At 38.0% G+C, this 21,579-nt stretch overlaps 1 protein-coding gene across 3 annotated transcripts in view; it reads right to left on the reverse strand.

Annotated features, from left to right (window-relative positions):
• The window catches only part of FCHSD2 (FCH and double SH3 domains 2), a 167,228-nt gene that overhangs the window by 41,458 nt on the left and 104,191 nt on the right, over positions 1-21,579 (reverse strand). For all 3 annotated transcript variants that reach the window (XM_074918894.1, XM_074918874.1, XM_074918884.1), the window contains exon 9: positions 3,136-3,258. In XM_074918894.1, coding sequence (XP_074774995.1) covers positions 3,136-3,258 — 123 coding nt within the window. The remainder of the gene's footprint in view (positions 1-3,135; positions 3,259-21,579) is intronic.

The raw sequence follows: 21,579 nt of genomic DNA on the forward strand, positions 1-21,579 counted from the left end.
AAAATACTCAAGGAGGAATCATCCGCAGCTTCAGATGATGCTCAGCACTGATCATGGCATTGAGATAATTTCTGTTAAACTGCTCCAGTCTTCACACAGTCCTTTAGATATACGTGAACACTGACCACAGCACACAACTCTGTGCCATGTCAAATGTATGTAACCATTTCAAACCAACTTCGACTAGAAAAAAAACCCCAAAGTGGAGTTACTGAGGACATGGAAACCTACACAGTTACTTTAACACAACACACTTTCAACTGTAGACCTCTAACTCAAAAGCGAAAGCAACTCAACTCCAAAGCAACTCAGTTCTTCAGAGAGGAAAAACCATCTTTACAACAGCACTCGTAAGAAATTTTCCCCCAAAGCAACAATACTTAGTTATAAAGGAGAACAACTGTTATCATAACATGAAAGTTGAGACAGTGTGTAAGTCCAGCAACACTCTGCACAGTACATTTGACAATTGTGAGAAATAAAATAAAAAGACTCCTCAGCAACAGAGTATTCTCAGGATTAAGCAGCAACTTTTCCAAATAGACTTCCTGTTATTCAGAAATTCAGTCAATGTTCTTACACAGTTTCTTTTTGAAGTCAATGTCAACTGACATCTTAAAACAGACTTGAAATCAAATGTTCAATATATACCATATGCAGAAAGAAAGCACAGTCAGAGATGTGTAAAAACATAATTATTTGCCCTAGGTTGGTGAAGCTTCTTACCAGAAACATCACAGAAATGTTATTCAAAACAGCAAATGGAATTTCAGAAAATGTTCCAAAGAAAATCAGATTTTTTCCAAAAGAGAAGCGCAAGAAGAACAAGTCTTGAATAAGATCATTCAAGTGAAAAAGAAGTTAAATTGCATTTTCATATGCTGATTGTCAGAGTATTTCCTGGACAGGCCAGAGGAACGCCATGGGTCACCCTAACCTAGTAATAAAACCTCCAAAGCTGCAACAAATGATGCTACGATAAACTGCGAAAAACTTTCATTTTACGCGGAAAACTTGTTTTTGAGATGTTTCCCTTAAACTGTGAAAAATCTTAATTTTATATGGAAAATGTGTTTTTGAGATGTTTCCCTCAGTCTGGATGAGCTTTAGATGACTGACAGTCTCCTAAGCAGCTGAGTACGACACTGCCCTGCCCAACCGAAGCAGCCACCTCTGGCTCTCTGACATTCAAGAGGTAAGCAGGCGCTTCTGGGAAGCAGATGTAATTTAATTCCATCCTGTAAACAGAAATACAGCTCAGATGGAAAACCAAAAGCATTTCTAACAATGATCTAAGGTGTCTTTTCTAAACGTAGCTTGGCAAACTTGTGATCTTGAACATAAACCAAGAACAGTAGTACTGAAAGTATCAGAAAGTACTGAAGAAGCCCAACAAATATTTAAAATCTTTTGCTTTGATGGCAGGCTGGTGTTTATTCCAAATTACTAAACTGCTAACAAATTTGTCACGTGTTTAAATCTCAAGCTACTTTTGAAACACATGCATGGCTTTTGACATAGAGTTTCTAGTCCAGCTTCCCTTTGCCTTTTTGAGCTGATTTCTGCAACGTGGACCTGCAGGGAATGCGGAAAGTTAAAAAAAAAAAAAAAAAAAAAAGCATGAGCAAAGCCTATGTCTGTGAAATAATCCACCGATTAATCTGTTTAGTAATTAAGAGCAAGACGCACACTTTCAGTAGCAATGTAATACAAATTTTTCTTCTCTGCATTCTTGAACTGCAAGGAGAGAAGAAAATTGGTGCCACTGAGCTATAAACCAGTTGTAAAAATCCTGTTCAGACCTGACAGCTGTATTTACAGTTCTGTTCGCTCTCCAGGCATTGTACTAACCTAGTAAAGCCGAAACACAACTGTTTTCCTCAAACATACAGCATGACGTTGTTACCGTGGAAAATAAGCCAGACCTGCAGGCTTCTGGCCACACAGAGGCTTGCTAACACAAGCTATCACAAGCTCAGCGCACACAAATACACGACCAAGGTAGTCCTACACAAATGAGCTGTTTGGAAATGACAGTTTAATTAGTTGAAGTCCCAGCCAGGCAGGTCTCCAAGTATTGTGAACACAAAGAATTTAATATAGTACCAAGAAATTAATTATGAATATGTAAACATTATATATAAGCATTATATATATATATATATATTTAGTTTAAAAAAATTAAAAAAAGCATTTGGGGGGAAGATACTTCAAGCCGACCTGCATGATATACACCAAGGTAAATGATTGAAAGTTCTTTTCCAACAGAAGATAAAATGGTATTTTCATTATCTTTACAGTTGCTGCCAAGGAAATTCAAAGACGAGCTAGTGTGAAGCCAATTTTTAATCCACTCACTTTATATCTAATAAGGTTTGAGTTAGCATGCTTGCAAGTGAATAAGGATCGTGTTAAATATGTTTTTTCTCCATGAGTTCCTGCATAAATGAGCTCTGTTTTGGTGCGGGTGGTTAAGGTAAATGTATAAAGGAATATTGTGACTGCACCAAAGCAGCTCGTTTGAGCTCAATGGCAATTTTTTTTTTTTTTTTTTTTTTTTTTTTGTTTAGCCCAGCAGATGAATTGTTTAAGTATCAAAATTATCCTGGAAGAGATCAAGTATTTCTGATTCTGGCGGCTCGACAAAGCAAACAAGCCACGTCTATGACAAGATTCTAATCTGGTTTCTGTATTTGCCATTCTGAATTTAAGGGAGAAAACATTGTAATATTTGGGTTTTAAGTTGACAGTCAATTATTAAGAAATGATCCAAACAGTTTCACAGGGCTCTGCTGTGATGGATGACTAATGTGGTTCCAGATTACACAGTGCAGAACTCTCGGCTGCAATTTCTCTTCCAAACATGCAGAGTGAGTACAACTGAACATCTCTTGATCGTTGTTCTCTAAAGATCTTGTTCTGTGTAAATGCACTCCTGAGAATGCAATCTGGGTGGCAATAGGAAAAAGTCTCCCCAAGAAAACTGTCTAGTTTCTTTTAACTTAATACCACTCAGGGGTAACCAAAAATAATAACCCTTCAGTTTTGTCATTATTTTGGAAGCAAATCTTAAGCCTGGGAACTTATATATGCTGTAAGTATACGGTTACAAAGGATCATTCAGTAAAAACTTACCCTGCTGGAAGTCTCCAGTAAAAACTGGAATGTGTTTTGTACAGCTTGGCATGACTCTAGTTCAGTCCTGCTGAATGCCATTAAATAATCCTTAAGGTGATCATATACATTTCCATCAAGAGCCTGTATGAGGGAAAGAATTTAAGAAAATTAAGAAAAGCAGCATGTATTTTCTGTATGATTTATTTGTATTCATGTTTATATTTGGAAGATGCTCATGCTTTTTTTTTTTTGAAAAAAATATATTTACTTGTAATGATTCGCCTGGATAGTGACAGGTGGATGTCTTTCATTTCTGACAAGGAGGGATGACAGTGCTTTATTTCCATTAGATGGCACCACAGAGCACCGTAACAATATCACGTTCTGTGACATGATTCCATCCAGTTGTGTAATACGGCCATAGCAGAACAGTGAGGTCAGGTTTGGATAAGTGAATACGCTCAGGGAGATGTCATTTATGTCAAGAAAGGGACTTCTTGATCCTTAACTGCAAGGATATGGGGCTTCTACCAGGCAGAGCACTCCTCAAGTTACTGCACCACGCTCCAAATGACATTATCAAGACACTCAACATACACACGCTCCAGATACACGGCTATCTGCTTATTAAAAACTGCTGATCGACAGCTGTCATTTCATTTAAGCACAACATATCTCTTTTGTGCACAGAAATACCAAATGCGTTAAAAAAAAAAAATGATCATGAACTGGGTAGTTACTGGAGGATGACATCAAAGTTCAAAGTCAAAAGCCCTGTTGTCACCAGAACTGTAAAATCACATCGCACGGCCCAGGTTACACGTATTTAATGCAAATTCTGTATTAAACATGTACAACTTGGCCATTTCACTTAAAAATTCCACTCTGGGTATATTTGAATCTATATATAGTTAAATAAACCAAATTTCACAGATATCCGTTTAAACAGTACCTTCATTGAAATAGCATAAACCAGATTTCAACAGATTCAAGAATGCATTTCTATATAAAATCACATTTGATTATTGAAATAATTTTGAAAAGTCATTGGGAAAAAAGGGGTGGAACTGTGGAAGCCTTAAGAAGTAGTCTCTGCCCTAGTCAAATCAAGCCTAACATTTAAGACGAGGCTAAGAGACACACCTAAATCAGACACAAATCATTCAGAACTTACAACTAACAAAAGCAAAATCAAGCCTAACATTTAAGACGAGGCTAAGAGACACACCTAAATCAGACACAAATCATTCAGAACTTATGACTAACAGAAGAGATTTTCCTCCTGCAAAAAAAAGTTTCATCCACCATCGGCACACAGCTACAGCAACCACCAGATGAAATTAAAACTTAACATAAAGACATCCTCAGTGGAAGATGCCGTGAGAAAAAGAATACAATTGTGCAACCGGAATTCTTGTCTCCAAGATTTTATAACCAAAATCCACTCTATACTACGCTATTTTCTTCATCCTCCACCTAGCAAATGTAAAGCACTCCCTAGCACAGGCTGATTTTTTTTTTTTTTTTTTCAAACTTAAGACATTAAACCTGCCTCAAACTCGCTAGTGCAAAAACTACAGCCACCAGAAAACAAACAGATAGGCCGCCATGCCAAACCAGCAGCAAACACGGGAATTTCTTTCAAGCCACCACAATGCAGCAGCTCACTCAGCCATGCTGCCAGCTCCCCGGATCAAAGGCTGGTCTCACGGGGTCAGCAGCCAGGGCAGCTACTTGAGGCCCCCAGCCACGGGAAGGCTCTGTTAAGTGAAGGAAGACTCACTGTATGGCTGGGAAAGAGCTATAGGTTAACTTCAGGCTCTCACAAGTGATGTCAGCTCTATCAAATACTCCGTTAAGCATCGTTTTAAAGAAAAAAAAAAAAAAAAATCTGATGAAGAGAGTTGTGTAATGGAGCTTACAGCTAGGATGTTCAATTGATAAAAACGTCAGGAAATCCCCAACCACAAATCCATAAAAAAAAACCTACAGCAATACACACATTCAGCTTCAGTCCTTGCCTATCTCGATATAGGCACAGCTTTACTGGAATTCATCTTGCAATGCACCTTTAGTTCATAAGGCACAGTCCTAAGTTAGCACCAGGATTTTAACACTTTCTGCGATTTTATAACACTAAAGGGATAAACCTTCAGTATCAGAGTTATAGGAGTGCCAAAGTTACCGTCCAATTTCAAGGGCATTTATTTTCACATCAAATACACACAGTCCCAATAGCAGGTCTGTCTTGCACTTTCAGAGAATACAAATGATGTATAAAATTGCCAGGGCTGGCTGTGCTCTCAGGAGAATTGCTGCACGACGATGGCAATCCTAAAACTCCCCTAAAACAGAACTCGCAGGCATTTATGATTGAGCGTATCTGTTCCTAAAGCTTTGCAGATCAAACACCGGGCTTGGAGTGCAACTCTGCTAATCAATGTAAATAAATAGTTTAAACTTGGCAAAGCAATTATAAATGCTCAGTTTGCAAAGCAGCTGTGATTTTTTTTCATTCCAGCATGCTATAAATGAGTATTTCAGAGCTCCCCCTGCCTTCATATTAAGCCCATATGTTCTTTTTATGTTAAACCCAGCAGGAGGGGTTTATGTCATTTAACTCAAGACTTCGACAGCGCAGACATGTACGTTGGAGTTTGTCACTCTGTGTCCTTTTTAGAGTCAGTGTTGGTAGTTTTGAGGTGTGATTCATCTCCCTCTAAGATAGATGGCTAAAATAGGTCAGATGAAACACAGCATGCTAAGTGCCTATTCCTCTTTGCTGACCGTAAATAGCGCCCAGACAATTAGCTTAGACATACGCGTCTACACGGTGGTCGTATAAAGCTGGGTGAGATGAAGCCCATCTCAACACGTGTTTATTCTCTGCCCCTATTATCTACTCAGCATTAGGAATTCATTCATCTGCAGCTGCGTTCTGTAGTTCTAGGAATATAAGAAAATGTATAAATATTAACTTCCATTTTCCCCAGTCCTCTTGCAACGACCACAGCTCTGAAGGTTTTGAGCCAGAACACCCCTGCAGTGTGATATAGAGATACAGAAGAAAGAACATCAAAGAAAAGTGTAGCAAAACATTACGAAGCATACAAATCTGTCAGCATGCGAAAAGTGCATTACAGCCTTTCTCCTTTCATTAATTAAAAGCGGTTTCAATATGATGAAGTTCTTAAATACCGATGAGAGCTGCCAGGATTGAAGTTATTAAAGTCAGCGCAATACAACACAGGCATATTTGTCAGCCAAGTAAACCCACGGCTAGTGTGCAGCTCCAACACATGCTAAAAAAACTCAGCGTTGCACAGAAAACGTGACATGCCATCAGGTACAGAATTAGAGAGCTGGTTGGTTACAAATTGTTTTAAATGATAATGTTATCTATTCATTCTATAAAATGGTAATTATTATATCAAGCTGGATACGCTACTATCAAAACAAAAGATTTAACTTGATGAACTATACGATATAAATTAACATTCATGTGGGATTTTATAATCAGTATCTCATTTACTTAGAAACACTCTGACCCAAACACTGAACATCACAATTTAGGTTTGAAATAAAAAGGTTTTGTTTTTTTTTTGTTTTTTTTTTTTTTTTTTCAATTTCTGATCACACCACTTGAAGGAGAAACTTAAAAAAAAAGAAAAAGTTTCAAAAAACCCAACACACATTATTCCACTACAATGGCTTTTGTTCTCTTTCTGAATCTCAAAAGACTGCTAAATCACTTACTGTATTACAATCAGACTGAAAAACCTGTCTTTTCTTCAACCTCAAAAGGAAATCAAGATTTTTTTTTTAAAAACAAATCTGACATCAGAACTAAGATAATATGAAGGTAAGTACCACAGAATTACAATTTTCAAGGACAGAAAAAAGTCAACATTTTTAAAGAACTAATTTCTTTACAGTGGAATTGTCATATTAAAGGTACAAAACTACTTTCCCACCTGAGTACAAGCTTTAGACGACAACAGCTGAAATCAGGGCTGAGAAGAATCGAAACTGTTAACAAGGGCAATGGATACACTGTTAAATTAAAGTGTATTTTTGTAAGAAATCCTTTACATTAATTGAAACCAATAAAATGACATATTGAGGGGTGGACGGGACACGGGATGAGAACATTTTTCTGATTTCAACATAAAGTTTCAAGCATAACGTAATTTTTCTAGGAACAATATTTCAATCCAAGTTCAGATCATCATTTTGAGGAGGTTTTTCTTTTTCATTCAAGAGATTCTATTAAACGTTTTAGGGACTTGGATGCGTTGGCTTTAATCCTTCTACATTCTATAAAGATTTTCTCAAAAGCAAAGATGTAAATAAAACTCTTTTAGATCTTGTTAGTATATTTGGTTGCCTTTGAGATGTTGTTCTTACTCTAAGATGATAGTGCATGATGTAGAAAAGATTCTGTGTTGAACGTTCCGTGTTCATTCATGCAACTTACTTCAAGGTCTCTTCAACTAGAACATTTACAGGTCTCAGTCACTCCATTTAAAAATTACCATTTCAATTTCTGGGAGAAGGTGGAGAACAAGCTAAACTACTTTGTATTTTTTATTTTAAAAGATTCATACCTTCTCAAATCCCCAAGAAAAAATGGAAACTATTTGACCCATGCATAACACAGACCAGAGTCATGCAAAACCACTGAGGTGAGTCTTCATTTTTATGTCATTTATTTCTGAAATATTCCTGTTCTTCTACTCACGTTCATCTTGCACAGAAACTGCTAAGCTGTGCGAAAGCTCTGCATGCTATTTTTACAGTTTAAACTCAGGTGTTCAAATTAAACCTCTCATTTAGTGATCTGAAACCACCAGGCACCAAAAACTGGCCCTTACAGTACTAAGTTAAAAACCCCACGATTAGAACCACACTTGTAAAGCCACGTGGGTTTTCGCCAACTAATTTACACTAGTCTCATCTGAATCATCACTCCCTAGAAATAATTTTGTATTTTCAAACATGAGCGTTTATATTTTTATACATTTTTGAACTTCCTAAGCCTCACTGGAATCCTGCTCTTTCAATAAGACAATCATTGTGGATCGAATTAAGTTTTCATTTGTAAACTTCCATCCTTTCGTGAGTTGATGCAACTCAACCCTTTACCTGTGCTAATTTTGCCTATGCTGAGCATTTAAAACCTTGACAAACGCTTCGTAAGCTGCCACCACTTTGCCGGAAACAATATAGCTGATGTTGAAGGCAAAGAATTTCCTTAAATGGGTGGAGGTAACATAACAAAATTAGACCTGACCCTACCATGCCCGGACTACAGTCTGAAAATGAAAAGATAAGGAAAAGATTTAAATGAACTAAACAAAAATCATTGTGTTTGTGCAGTGATAACTTCTCTATGAAGTCAATGGTATTGCACGACGGTAACATGACATATTTTCCTGTTTAGTAATCAAAGCAAACCCCACAAACAAAAAGGGAGATCAGTATCATAGATGCTGCCTTCTATCTATTTCAGGTAGCCTATTAAAAATGAAAATTAAATTCTCATATCACCCTATTCTCATTTGCATTAGAAACCCGGTTTTATCTATCCCTGATCTGTTCTGTTTTGAAAATAACCCACAACCCATTAAGAACAGGGACTCTATTTTTCATCCCATATTTTCTATAACACTAAACTTTTTCTTATTTAACATTTAAAAACCACACAATATAAGTTATATAACAAGCACGCTACGTGATGCTTTAAAACATGCCTATAATCCATTAAATAAACAGTGCAATCTCACGGATGATACGGTCTGGGAATTTTCCGTTGAATGATTTTGGTAAATGAGATTCCAAGCGGTTTAATTTTTATATGCAAATACCTCAGAATATAAAAAGGAATATAAAAAAAGAAAGGGTGGGGTACGTACAATAATAGCTAAATTGTTAACAGGAATTACTACCGTTAAGACATTGGCTTAAGCATCCTTCTGGGTCTATGAGAGGTTAAGAACAGAAGTAGTTTGTATGTATTTTATTCCAAGCATAGCAACAGATCTCGTATTATTTGACAGTGAAGGATAGAGTGTTTTAAAAACTCATCTAAACCTCAGAAGTAATAAAGTCAACAACTTGAATCAGCTGGCTTTGCCGGACTCAGCAGTACTTGGATCAGTGATAGGTAACAGCATTTCCCAAGGACATTGGGAGAGAAAGGAAGGAAGGACAGGAAAACACATCCTTTTCAGTTAACATTCCACAGTGACTTTCCTTTAAAAATGCTGATTCCTGGTAGTAATTTATTCTAGGCATCGATTTCTCCTAATACCAAAACAGAGTCTTGCTTTAAGTCGTTTTAAATTCTTCCATCAGTGCAGTGTTTGTCACTGCTGAAATACCCTTCTTTTCCATCAAGAAAACCTAACATAGCAGTACATGAGGTCTGTATTTGTCAACAAAACGTGACTTCTACATATAAAATACCAACAAAGCCAAGATCAAAGCAACAGAAGCGTCCCTGAACAGCATGCCTGCAGCGACCGTGTATCAGCTGACAGAAAACCAGTGTGAGCTCCTGCACTTCCCAGTCATTGCGATCCTGCAGGAACAACTGTGCAGCGTCTGCACCAATCACGACACTGAAGTCTGAAGTCTGACTTCAAAACGACGGGAAGCCTGCTGCCTAGACTGCCCTTTACAGGCTCAGCATTTGGTAAAAATCCTATTTTTCTGCTAAACCGTACGTGCGAGAAGAGAAAGCTGCAAAGAAATGCTCACGAGAGAAACCCACCCTCTTTGCTGGATCTAAAAGTTAGTACTGAATTTCCTCAGCCATCAAGGAGAAAGAACCATCTCAAGTTAGCTCCGTAAAATCAGAATTTCAAGTTACACAGCAGTACAGCCCCCCAGTTTCCATCCAATGCAAACCAGCTCTAAGCTAAGGCCATAAAATTCTCTGTATCCCAGGATAATCTTGCGCATCCAGAGCTGCTGTAGTGAGAAACTGCCTTCCTACTGAGGTCCAGGTCCAACTCACTCTCAGTGAAGAAACACTTCAGTGGGGTCCCACAAAAGGGAAACACAACTACCCTAAAGAAGATACATCTGGACAGAGCAAGGAAGGCCACTATTTAATTTGGGGCAGGCAGCTGCTCCCCCAAAATGCAGAGCTATGAGAGCTGGGACCAGTCCCGAAGAGGCAGGTGTAAAAAGGAGGATGGGACTGAAACTTGTTTTTTTCTTAGACAACGGCTGCTACCTGGGATGTGAAGAGGGAAAAAGGTTTTCTAAATCATGACTGAGTTACATCAGCATTTGTTCCTTACCCAGCGTGTGCACTCCTGTGCAGAATACTGTTCGTCTGCTCATGCTGGTCCCTTCAACACTTGGTAAAAATTAAACACTGTGCAAACCCACTCTACTTTTACTTTTATTTCCCAATTAAAGCTGCTTTAGATAGCTTCTTCTGTAACATGGCATCTTCAGCTCTACTCTGGAAGTATTTCAGCAGATACTAACCCTGACGTACTGGTGGACAGCCAAGTGTCCTGGGCACCTCAGTTGTCCTCAACTCCCGGAGCATTTAGTTCTCACTCGTCAAACATTGTCAGAGACAAAGTATCAGCCAAAACAAACAAAAAAAGGTAATAACTTGCAGACGTTTTTATTTTGCTAGCCCTTACTGCACTTAGAGCAAACTCTTCCACCTCCCCAGCCACCAACCTGTTGGTATCTCCTTGAAACAAAGAAGATTTTTGGCCCAATAACTCAAGAATCCCTACAGAAAGATCCTCTGCCACCTCTCCAGCTTCTCTCTTTCAGTTTCATAGAAAGTCATTTGAAGGAATTTTTGTAATTGTCTTGCCGTACTGCTGCTATCAAGGTAATCAGCTTCTCCTGTTTCTTTTTCTTTTCTTTTTCTTAAATTAACATCCTGCATGACTGCATGTTCTTCAGAAGTATATTCTTTAACAGCCAGCTGTGAACAAGGAAGTAAAAGCTATTCCAAGGACATACCCATACTGCTCTGGAGCAGAGAATTGATAAAAAAAAATAATAATTTGGGAATGAGTGGAAAAAGGAAAAGAGAATATGATGAAAAAGACTGAAAAACGTATATAGTGTCTATTTAAATGAAAGGTTGCAGAAGCTATCTTAGTTTCCTCCTCTCTTTCTCCCCAACCTAGAGAAGGAGCTTTCATCATGGCAAACATCGGAACAATAAAAACAAGGAGACAACAAGTGCCCTGACTTCTGTTTGCTTGGCTTTCAGCTCAGTGCTCATAAACACACTTCGCACCTTCCCTTACCTCAGAGCTTTGTATTTTCTAGTGTCAATAGCTTTGGGCTTGTTTGCAAGTTCTTTGTTTGGTCTCATTAGTCACTTGATGATGGTTCCGCACGTCATTTTGTTCCTTTACAATTTAGGCAGGGTCATTGTTTTTAATCACAAAACTTTTGTGGCTGGTCCACTGAAGTCTACTCTGAGCACAGAAAAACATGGAATGGCCACCAATAGATGCCCATCACCCTCCCCCAATCCAAAGACAAGGTGCCTTTAAAACAAGTATAAGCAGAATTAATGATCATATTAAGTACTCCTTCTAGATTTGCCTCCACAGATCTCATGGTAGAGCCCTGTAGTTGTCACACTTAATGATGAGAGTCTGGTAGGTGAACACAGGCATGTAAGGGAATCTCCTTTAGAATTCTTTGCCCCATGAGGCAGACAGCCATGACAGTCACCTGATGAAGATAGCATTAAATTAACACTTCAGGGTTCAAGAATAATTCCGCTTAAATCAGTGGGAATACCCTGACGTGAAAAATCAGATCTTCAAATTCAACTGTATAAGGCTTAAAAAAACCTGGAGGATGAAAACAGGGTCTTCATAATCTAGAAATACACCTACTTCTCCCAAAAGTTTTTAAGTATCATCTCTGAAGACTTCTTGGACCTATTTTGCTTTATCTTTCATAGTACTGGAATAAATCCCAAGGGGATCCTTTTTCTGACATGATTAATTTTTAATAAATTGCACTGATGCAAGCGTCTTTGCTTTTGTATTTTCTCATTCTTGGAAAAAAAAAAAAAAATTCTGTCTCAACTCCAACTCAGAAGAAGGCTCAGTGGCAGACTGTCATGGTCACGTTACCTTCATATCTGAAGAGTACTCTGTACGGTTCCTGCCAAGAATATTTGGCTTCATTCACGTGGAAAAATGTACATTTAAATCGTTCAGTAACTTGCCACCGATTTCTGCTATTCAAGGATTTTTATGCTGACCACATCATCATGATCATAACTGAACAGCAGTGGAGTATGTGGTATGTCTAAAAATTGCAGCTGTTTTTCTTATTTTTTCTTCAGCAAGAAAATGCACCCAACAATGAACTATTCTGTTGCTCAGTTTAAAAAAATATATTTATATATTTACATCATTTGGAAAGTATGTGAAAGAAACCGTGACAATATTTAACTCCTACATTTAATCACACACAAACACAGATCTGTCTCCAAGAAAGCTCTTAAAATTTTTCCTTACTACAGATTTTCACTATGGCAAAGGTGTGAATGTACCAGCAAGTCCCCATATAAGCTTTCGTACCACAGATAAAACACCCTTGACTCAGACACACTAGCTCTTTTGGATAAATCTCAAAACCTTCTGTGTTCTACAAAAGTACAGACTAAGGAACAGAAACCTTAAATTGGTACAAATGTGCGTGTAAAATGCATTTCATACCTAATCCCATGGTTGTGAGAGTTAAAAATGCTCCCTTGGCAGATAAAATGCGTTAAAAAAATATGAAAAAAAAATCAGATGCTGATCATATGCATTACTCATGAGCTTTTATTTTCTCTTTTGCATCCTTCCATTTTTTTAACCACCTCTTTTGTCACTGCTGTCTTTAGGTTTTGTTCAGTTGATTCAATCTCTTCATCATCTTTTTAACAGCAGTTAATTTTTTTGTCCAGTGTGCTTTTCGTTTACTTCTTCAAATAAATCTGTTGAACAAAACCTTTTCTACTCCAACACAGGCTGTTGGTCCCAATTGCTATTGGGATTTATCACTTCCATATGTGTTTTTTTTCTGTACATGGTTTTAAAGCTACCTGTCATTTCTAGCAAACTATTCAGTGAACAAGGTTTTCTAAAGATGCTCACAGAATAAGTTTAGCGACGGCAACATTGCAATACTACAAACTTCAATAAATTTAATCCATTACTGAATATTTCAGATCCTTATCACGCCAAAGAGACATAACCTGCAGTCTGATGTGGTCCTACATAACACTGCACTGTCTAACCCACAACACAAAGGGTCTTTTCAGGATAATGTAGGTATTTTCCGACTCAAAATGCGTTTTAAAAATTTTATATTAAAATGTCAACTAATTAAACAATATGAAACGGGTAGAGCATATTTCCTATAGCAAACTTCATGTTCCTGAAAGGCACTTTACTGAAGGATTTTACCAGTATTAAAATTTAAGAACCAAAGCAAGTGAACCTATTTTTAGGAATTTTTGTAATCTACACAAATGAGCAACATGTTCTTAAAAGGAAAATGGCTGAGAGTCACAGTGCTGTGATTATTGTAATAATTATAGAATCACAGAACAATGAAAGACATTATCTTGAACAATAAAGGAAAAAACATCATAAGGCTATGCCAAAGGTATAGCAGCTGCACTGCAGCACAGAAGATTAATTCGTGTTTCCCAAATATCACTCGGGAATTCCACGTGCCAATTATGCTTTATTACTTTTAGTAGTCCATTCTCCTTTATTCCCGAGGGAATCACGCTAACAATTTATGCATGCACTCCTTATAAGCACCAGTGGGTGAGGAGAAAGATAATTTTAGTCTGAAGCCTGTATTAAAAATATTGTGAAAGGTTTCTCCCTTCTAAAGAGATTCCCCCCATCCTCAACACAAAACCTGGCACAAGCAAAGCCATTACAACAGTATTCCTAAACAAATACTGATGGTTTTATTGGTTGCACCATTGTCTCCAGAAGCTGACAGTGTTTTACAAGCTTTTACTATTTGATAAATGATAGAGATGGGTAACAGAAATCAGCAGAAAAGCGAACAAAATAGGATCCGGTGATGTTAAACTATCTCTTAATTAAATCGCTTCTTAAGCGTGGCCTGATTGGAAACACCCAAACAGATTTTACTCTCATAACATCATTTGATGAAAATAATTGCATCCAAGTAAGCTTCTTTTCAAACTTATTTCAACAGTGCTGCACACTCTCTGATTAATGCTCAAACCTTTTCAAAACCTGCTTCATTTCACAATTATACTGCTCAGATGTCCTAATGACATTATATGATCAGACCAGAGCAATGTATAAATCACACAGGAAGAGAGGTCCCAAGAATCTGGCAGGTTTGGGATTTCTTTGATAAAAGGTTATTTTTAATACCTAGTCTTTGCTACTAAATAAATTGAGACTGGCACCAAAGTTAATTCAATGAACACTGTCTCTGATACCCCTGTTTAAATTTGAAATGAAGCTTCTAAACCCAACTAGATATCAGAGTCTGTGCTAAATGTGAATGTCAACACACAGAATTTAAATAGAGACGTTGTACCTGAAATCACATAGGCGTATCATAAAAATACACTATCATAATCCAACTGAATGGATGTCCGTTGAGAAGAGCAACAGAAGCGGGTTAACTATTAAAACTTGTGAAATTATTTGGGTATACAACACAAACACAAACACTTGTGATGATTTTACTTAGAAAAAAGATGCTTCTCACTCAGATTTGCCGTCTTTTTGTCAATCTTTTTCTTAGGACTCTGTATCTTTTTAAATTTCTCTTTCATTAAGTTGAATTCTCATTTATTAAATTAAATCATTATATCTAAGGTCTAATATAAAACACTGAACAATTTGATTAATAGGAGTAGTCTAAAAATTTTATTTCTAATATTCTTTAGCTTGAACTAGAAACCTGATTTCTCCACATACCTGGTTTTATACTTCCATCAAAAGCAGCTTCTCCAAATAAATTTAGGCACCCAAAAATCAGGATATTCTCACGATTCTTTCCAATAAATTTTCTTCCAGTATCTTTAGATCATTTTCAGCTCTCATAACTTTATGAGATGAAAGCCCATGAACCTAAGCATTTCAACTTCCCTGAAGTTTTGGAAATCCATTAAGATTTTTAAAAAGTACTAACTGAAGGGTGCCGCTCGATGCTTCTGGACGATGCTGCTGCCAAGAGGGAAGCGAGTACACACACAGCAGACGGGGTTCTGATGAACCAGCTGCCCCAAACAGGTTCTTCCCATTAACCGTGAGCATCACTGCGCATACCAGAGAGACATTACTTCTTTTAATTAGCATTCCAATTCTATGAGCAGTTACCTTCGTGCTTCAATAATTTGTAAAACATCACAAAATAATATCCTTGTTCAGCTGGACTACACTGTTCCAGCTAGTCAGTCATCCAGCATTATGGATGTAATGAATCTCCTGGTAGGGAATATTTCCTTCCCTTCCACGACAAGGGGGTTTATCCTAGCTGTAAAGCCTTTTTAGCAGAGATGACAACTTGAACAGATGGGAAATTTTTTTTTTTCTGTCTGAAAATTAGCAGGTAGACAGATAAATCATATTGCATAGGATTCCCCCTCTTCCTCCGCCCTTGACAAAGCTTTTTGGCCAGCTTTCCAATCAATTATCTCCCTAGCAATTTGTAAATGCTAAATAGGAATTTCTTGCCTCCTAATGCCCTTCTGTGGCCTAATTCCAATGGCGCATGGATCAGCTCCATTCATTTCCTTTCAGAGCAGCTCACAGTGAAGGAACAGTTTGCTCTTTCGATACCAGTTGCGCACCCCATTCAGTGCTGGCGGAGCCCTGAGCTATTTACTGACCTCTCAAAAGGAGCTGAAACTCGATGCTGTGTGTTGCCTTTTGAGCGTGCACCGCAAGCCACAGCACCCGTAAAGGCTCACAAACACAAGCCCAAAATTCAGCTGCAGGAAGGGATCCCAAGGCAAGAAAGTTTTCTAAAGATTGTGCCAAAAATACAGCTTAAAAGCCACTGTTCAGGCTACGACAACTGATGACCAACTCCTCACCTCCATCCATCCATCCATCCATCCATCCATCCATCCATCCATCCACACTAGTAAACACCTCCCCTGTCACCAAATGGACTTACGTTGAAACAGCAAAGCAAAACTTTTGAAGCTGAAACGATAAAAAGCATCTCAATTTGACAGCTGTACCCTATGGAAACCTTCTCAGTTCTGTAAAAATTCTTACTGGGTTTGCCTCCCTGCAGGGTGACATCAAGATGCAAAAAAATAATAGATTAGAAGCCATTTTTCCAGTAACTCTTTTAAGGATTTAATTATGCTTCAAATTCAGTGTGACATTTTCCATCTTACGCTTACTTGGCTTGTGCTACTTTGAGTCTTACTCTCCTTATAATTCCTCGACCTCTTTCGTAAGTTAAGTCACTCAGAAATGTTTTGTCCTGCTGTTGATGTACAAGACACTACATCAGACCCCACAGTCTCCATCAAAAGATGGTCATTACAGCATGTTTTGCCTTCTTCTAAACCACTTTCTGTGTTTCTTGAAGACAACAAAATCTATAGCATGACTGCGCTTCAAACACTTCAAAAACATTTTCTACCATTCCTAGAGACTTTGCTAGAGGATTAAAACCAGCTCATCTTTGCCACTAGCTCCAATACGTCCAGATGACCACTTTCAATTTGCAGCCTACACTGGCTAAGTTTCATCAAAATTAAGTATCTAGCAAAGACAACTAGATATTTCATTTTTGATAAAGCACTAGTTATTCACAGAAACCTTTGGATTTCACTTCAAATCATCCAACGGAGCATCAGGATGTTTTTAATACCTCCATTATCACTTTGGTCCTAAATAACCACTCTGGGGGGCCAAGACTGCTTGTTTCCCATATCGTTAAGTCCTACAGACTGCCATTCAAGTTATGCACATTATTAGCCCATTGTTTCAATAATGTTAATTATAGCAAGTTAGTTTGCCATTTAACAGGACAAAACTTGTGCACAGGCACTCAATTTTAAAAACAGTACGTGAGTTTTTCACACAGTTTCAATGTAAATGTATGTAAACTCCAGGTAAGTCAATGAAACACGGTGCGGCTATAAGTAATAGCAGATAAAACCACTAGAATAATAATGAAAAAAGTAAAAATTATTTCTTCCCTTGCGTCTTCAATTCTCCAAGTGAAGCCGGAGTTACTAAAAACAAAAACCCCAACCAAACAAAACCCCGTGAATGATCTGTTTGGGATGTCTGACTCTATGACTTCTAAAATAGGAATATGGCATGTTTCTAGTTAAAACTTTTCGCTGTAGCCCCACCTGCCTCTCAACCAGAGCCTGCCAGGTGCTTCCTGAGTTTGGTTATTTCTCTGCACTAGCTACAGAGTGACTCGAAGGCACGCAGGCTGCTTTCTGGCAGAGCAAAGTATTTTGGGAACCGTTCTTATTGTATTACAGCGTGGCTTTGAAACAAGATGGCAAAGTTTCATTTCCTGTTCAAAATGGGTAGTTTTATGACATTTGACAGAAAAATCTTGAAGCATGATCCAAATCCTAAACAGTTTCTACATAAAAATCTTTAAAAGCCAAAAAAAAAAAAAAAAAAAAAAAGTTTTAAAGTTTTCTGTTACCTCCTCAAATTAGATTTCTCAACAAGACCGCCCGGATTCCTGTTAAGTACCTCCTTCCCCATCTTAACCCTTACACTGCTTTTCTTGTGCCCTCTTCCTAACAGTGATTTTTGAATTTTTTTTGGCTTTCCAGTCATTTTCCTTGTTCTACTCCACTGCATTCAACCTTCAGCACTGATTATTTCTCTTCATTCCTTGCCAAGTCTCACAGCACCAACAATACCAGCCTCCTGTTAACTCTCTCATAGAAATACATCCCTGACTTCTCCTGCGTAACCTCCTATACAGGAAATACCTTTCACGAGCATCTGTAAAATCACACTACATTTTTTCGCAATCAACCTTTTTCTAAAGTTATTTCTGTCAAAATGCCAAAGGAAAACTCGCTGACAAGCCAGAAACATTATCGAGAAATAGTTTTACTACCCCATAAAAAATTATTATTGTTTTAAGATAACGAAGTTGCTTTCATTTATATATTAGGCTTTGCTATGCTCTGTCTTTACACTATACACTTCCCACTCATGGAGGAATAAATACTTAGCCCCTTGGAAATAAACACACTTTTTGGACCGAATGCTTAAAGAAGGAATTGATTTGCAGTTAAAACACGAGGTGAGACAGAGCCGAGTTATCATCAGGCAAATGTGACCATCGCTCAGTCTGTCATCTGAACAACAGAAATAGTTGTGATTCAGACCCACTCTTTTGCCTCGAGTTAGCTTGGGAAGGCTGTGTGATGAGCAACGTGATCTTGCAGGGTATGATCTGAAACCAAGAATGTTAGATGCTACCACAGCCAGTGCTGGCAGTACCACTTACTGTAAGGCCATCTGAACATCCCTTGCTTGTGATTTTGCCAAAATTACCACCAGAAATGGTTGTACGTCTGGTGGGAAGCCTCTTTTCGCTTCTCTGTAAGCGTTTACTCACAGTCAGCTGGAATATAAATGCTCAGAACTGTTAGCATGTATTCAGTAGACTATGAAGGAGCTAAAGCTCTCCACAGCAGCACTTGGGTATCAACTGGGAAGAGTGCTACATGAGCATTTAAGAAAAAGCCTAAACAAGAGAGCACAATTCTGTATTAATTATTCAACAATTAACGTGGATGCATAATCACACTCCAAAAAGGGCCTTATTAAAGGCATTCATTTCCCCAAGGTTTTCTGTGCACGTACGCACAAAGACTGATGCCCCTGGAAGGGCAAACAGCGTGGTGTCAGCTGTTGTGAAGCCTACAATGAGAATCTTCTGGAACATTCGTATCATGTGTTGGGCAACTGCCTCCCTTCACTCATCCTCCATTCACAGGAATGAACACGGGAAAGCAACACACACTCATCAACCGTTTATGAAGCAAAGTTACTGTGCCCATCTGATACTGTAGATAATGCAATCTATGCCTGGCTTAATTGTAATTACAAAATATTTGTGGCTTGCAGCTGACAAGAACAGAAAGTAAAACAATAGTTTTTTCACTTACGTGAATTCCCTCTACATTTTAAAGGGAGTATTCCAGGATCTTAAAAGAATAGCTAGTACTGACTTAATAAAAGAGATTTATAGAAGAACATGGAAACCTCTAGTGACTTCTAAATTATTTTATCTTAATGCTATTTTTTCTTTTAGGACAAAATCTCCATTTTAGAAAAGTAATTCCCTGGGTGCTTCTAAATCATTCCACAAAGCATAAAACAATAATGCATACGTAAAATGATTTCTTACAGTGATAATATTGGTTCTGCTTGTTCTGGAGCCTATGGAAGTACACACTCACGGTAATGTTAACCTTTTATTTATACAGAACACACAGTGGCCAACCACTGCTAGGATAACATTCCTGAGACAATTTAAGACCTTCAGCTAACATGTCAACACTCTTTTCAAGTCAAATAGAGTCACCAGAGGAAAGAACCATTTGCCATACACATCCTATTAATTTCTGGGCATAAATCAAATTATTAACTGAAAACCACCAAGTCCTCCATCTTGGGTCATTTTTATAAACACTGCCAGCTTCATCTGAGTCTCATTTGAGCAAGTAATGTTTGGAACATTGTCATGTTTAAAGCAAATTTACATTTGTTTTAAATGATCATTAAAAGTGCTCAGTGAAAGTGGTGCATGACTATGCTGAAAACACAGATGTCAACTCAGCTTCACAAAAACTCCCAACAATGCTAATAAAGAAAAAACAGGGTTCATCAAAACATCACCTAGTACTGTTGGCTCATGAAGTTACTCCAGTTAATGGCAGAAAAAAGTCCAGAAACTAGAAGTTAGGGCTTCCCAAGCAGAATCTTCTTAACAGAAAATCTTATTTCATGGAATTATAGAATAATTTCGGTTGAAAGGGACAGGTCAGTCCAACCTCTGCTCAGAGCAGGGCCAAATAGATCAGGTTGCTCAAGGCTGTGTCCAGTCAAGTTCTGAATGTCTCCAAGGTACGACATTCCTCCCCTTCCCGAGCCCCTGTTTCTGTTTGACCACCTTCATGGCAAAGCATTTTCCTGTTTAATCTGAATTTCCCGGGTTTCAATTTGTCTGCCTCCCACTATGACATCACTTTCAAAAAAAAAAAAAAAAAAAAAAGCCTGGCTCAGCCTTCTCCATACATCCCCCATGAGGCAGTTGTAGATCCCTAAGGCTCTTAACATCTCCCTTTCTTCCCTTAGGCTCAGCAAACTCAGTTTTCTCAGCATCTCCTTCGTTAACATGTGCTCCAGGTACTACACTCACTCTCCCTGTTCCCTTGCAACAGCTCAACCATTACTCACGTTAATCCTCATGACTGCCAGCTCATCAGCTCATTCCTCAGAAGGCAGAGAGAATCTCTTCCTTTGTCAGAACCCTTTAAGACAGTGCTTAACAACAGGCAAGGATGTGAAAACAGTACACATCAGCTGTAATTTTCAAAACTCATCTCTGGAATTGAAAAAGCAAGGCTGTAACATGTCTCAGTATTGTCACCCACGCAGAAGTAAAGCTCTGTTCCAGGGAAATTACATAACATAAAGTTCCTATTTAAACCTGCCGTATCACCACAAGAACTCTGATCAAGAACAAGAGCCAAATTATACAACTGCACTTCCTCATGTCAAGCAAACTGGAAAGTACAGAAGAAACAGGAAAGATGACTGATACTTACAACAATACAAAAAAACCTTACTGAAACCACAAAGACAAAAAAATAGCAAAGCACAGCTTTTGACGCTATTCCTCTGACACAGTCCTCAAGACACCAAAGACCACATTAGGTATGAGACGAAATTGTTTTTTAAAAAAATGCAGAGTGCTTCATTTAGAAATACCTGCTACCTTATTGAGAATTTTTCATTGCTTGTAAGAAAGGCATCACTATCTCTGAACAGTTCCCCAACATTAAGATCATACCTGATTGCCAATGGCTTGGTGGGGCTTCTTTATTTTTATTTTTAATTCTACCCTATGATACCATTCAGGATCCTTAAAGTATTAAGCTGCAAAGGTGACCATATCTTTGGCATCGACCATGAAGCTCCACTGATGACCTAGCTCTATAAAATAACTTTGAAATCTTAAGGCAGATTTTCTTTAAAGATTTCCACTTTGAAATACAAGTATTAGAAGGGAAACCCTGGAGAGCAATAGATTTTGAAAACATACCACAGAAACAAAATTAAACACTTTAATAAAAGATTTTATGTTGTGTCAGAAACCTTGGTTCGTGTGAAACTCAAACAAGAGAGTCCTGAGCCCTATGACTTGCACACACACACGTGC

Source organism: Athene noctua, chromosome 1 (genome assembly GCF_965140245.1).
Source record: "Athene noctua chromosome 1, bAthNoc1.hap1.1, whole genome shotgun sequence".
Classification (NCBI taxonomy): Eukaryota; Metazoa; Chordata; class Aves; order Strigiformes; family Strigidae; genus Athene; species Athene noctua.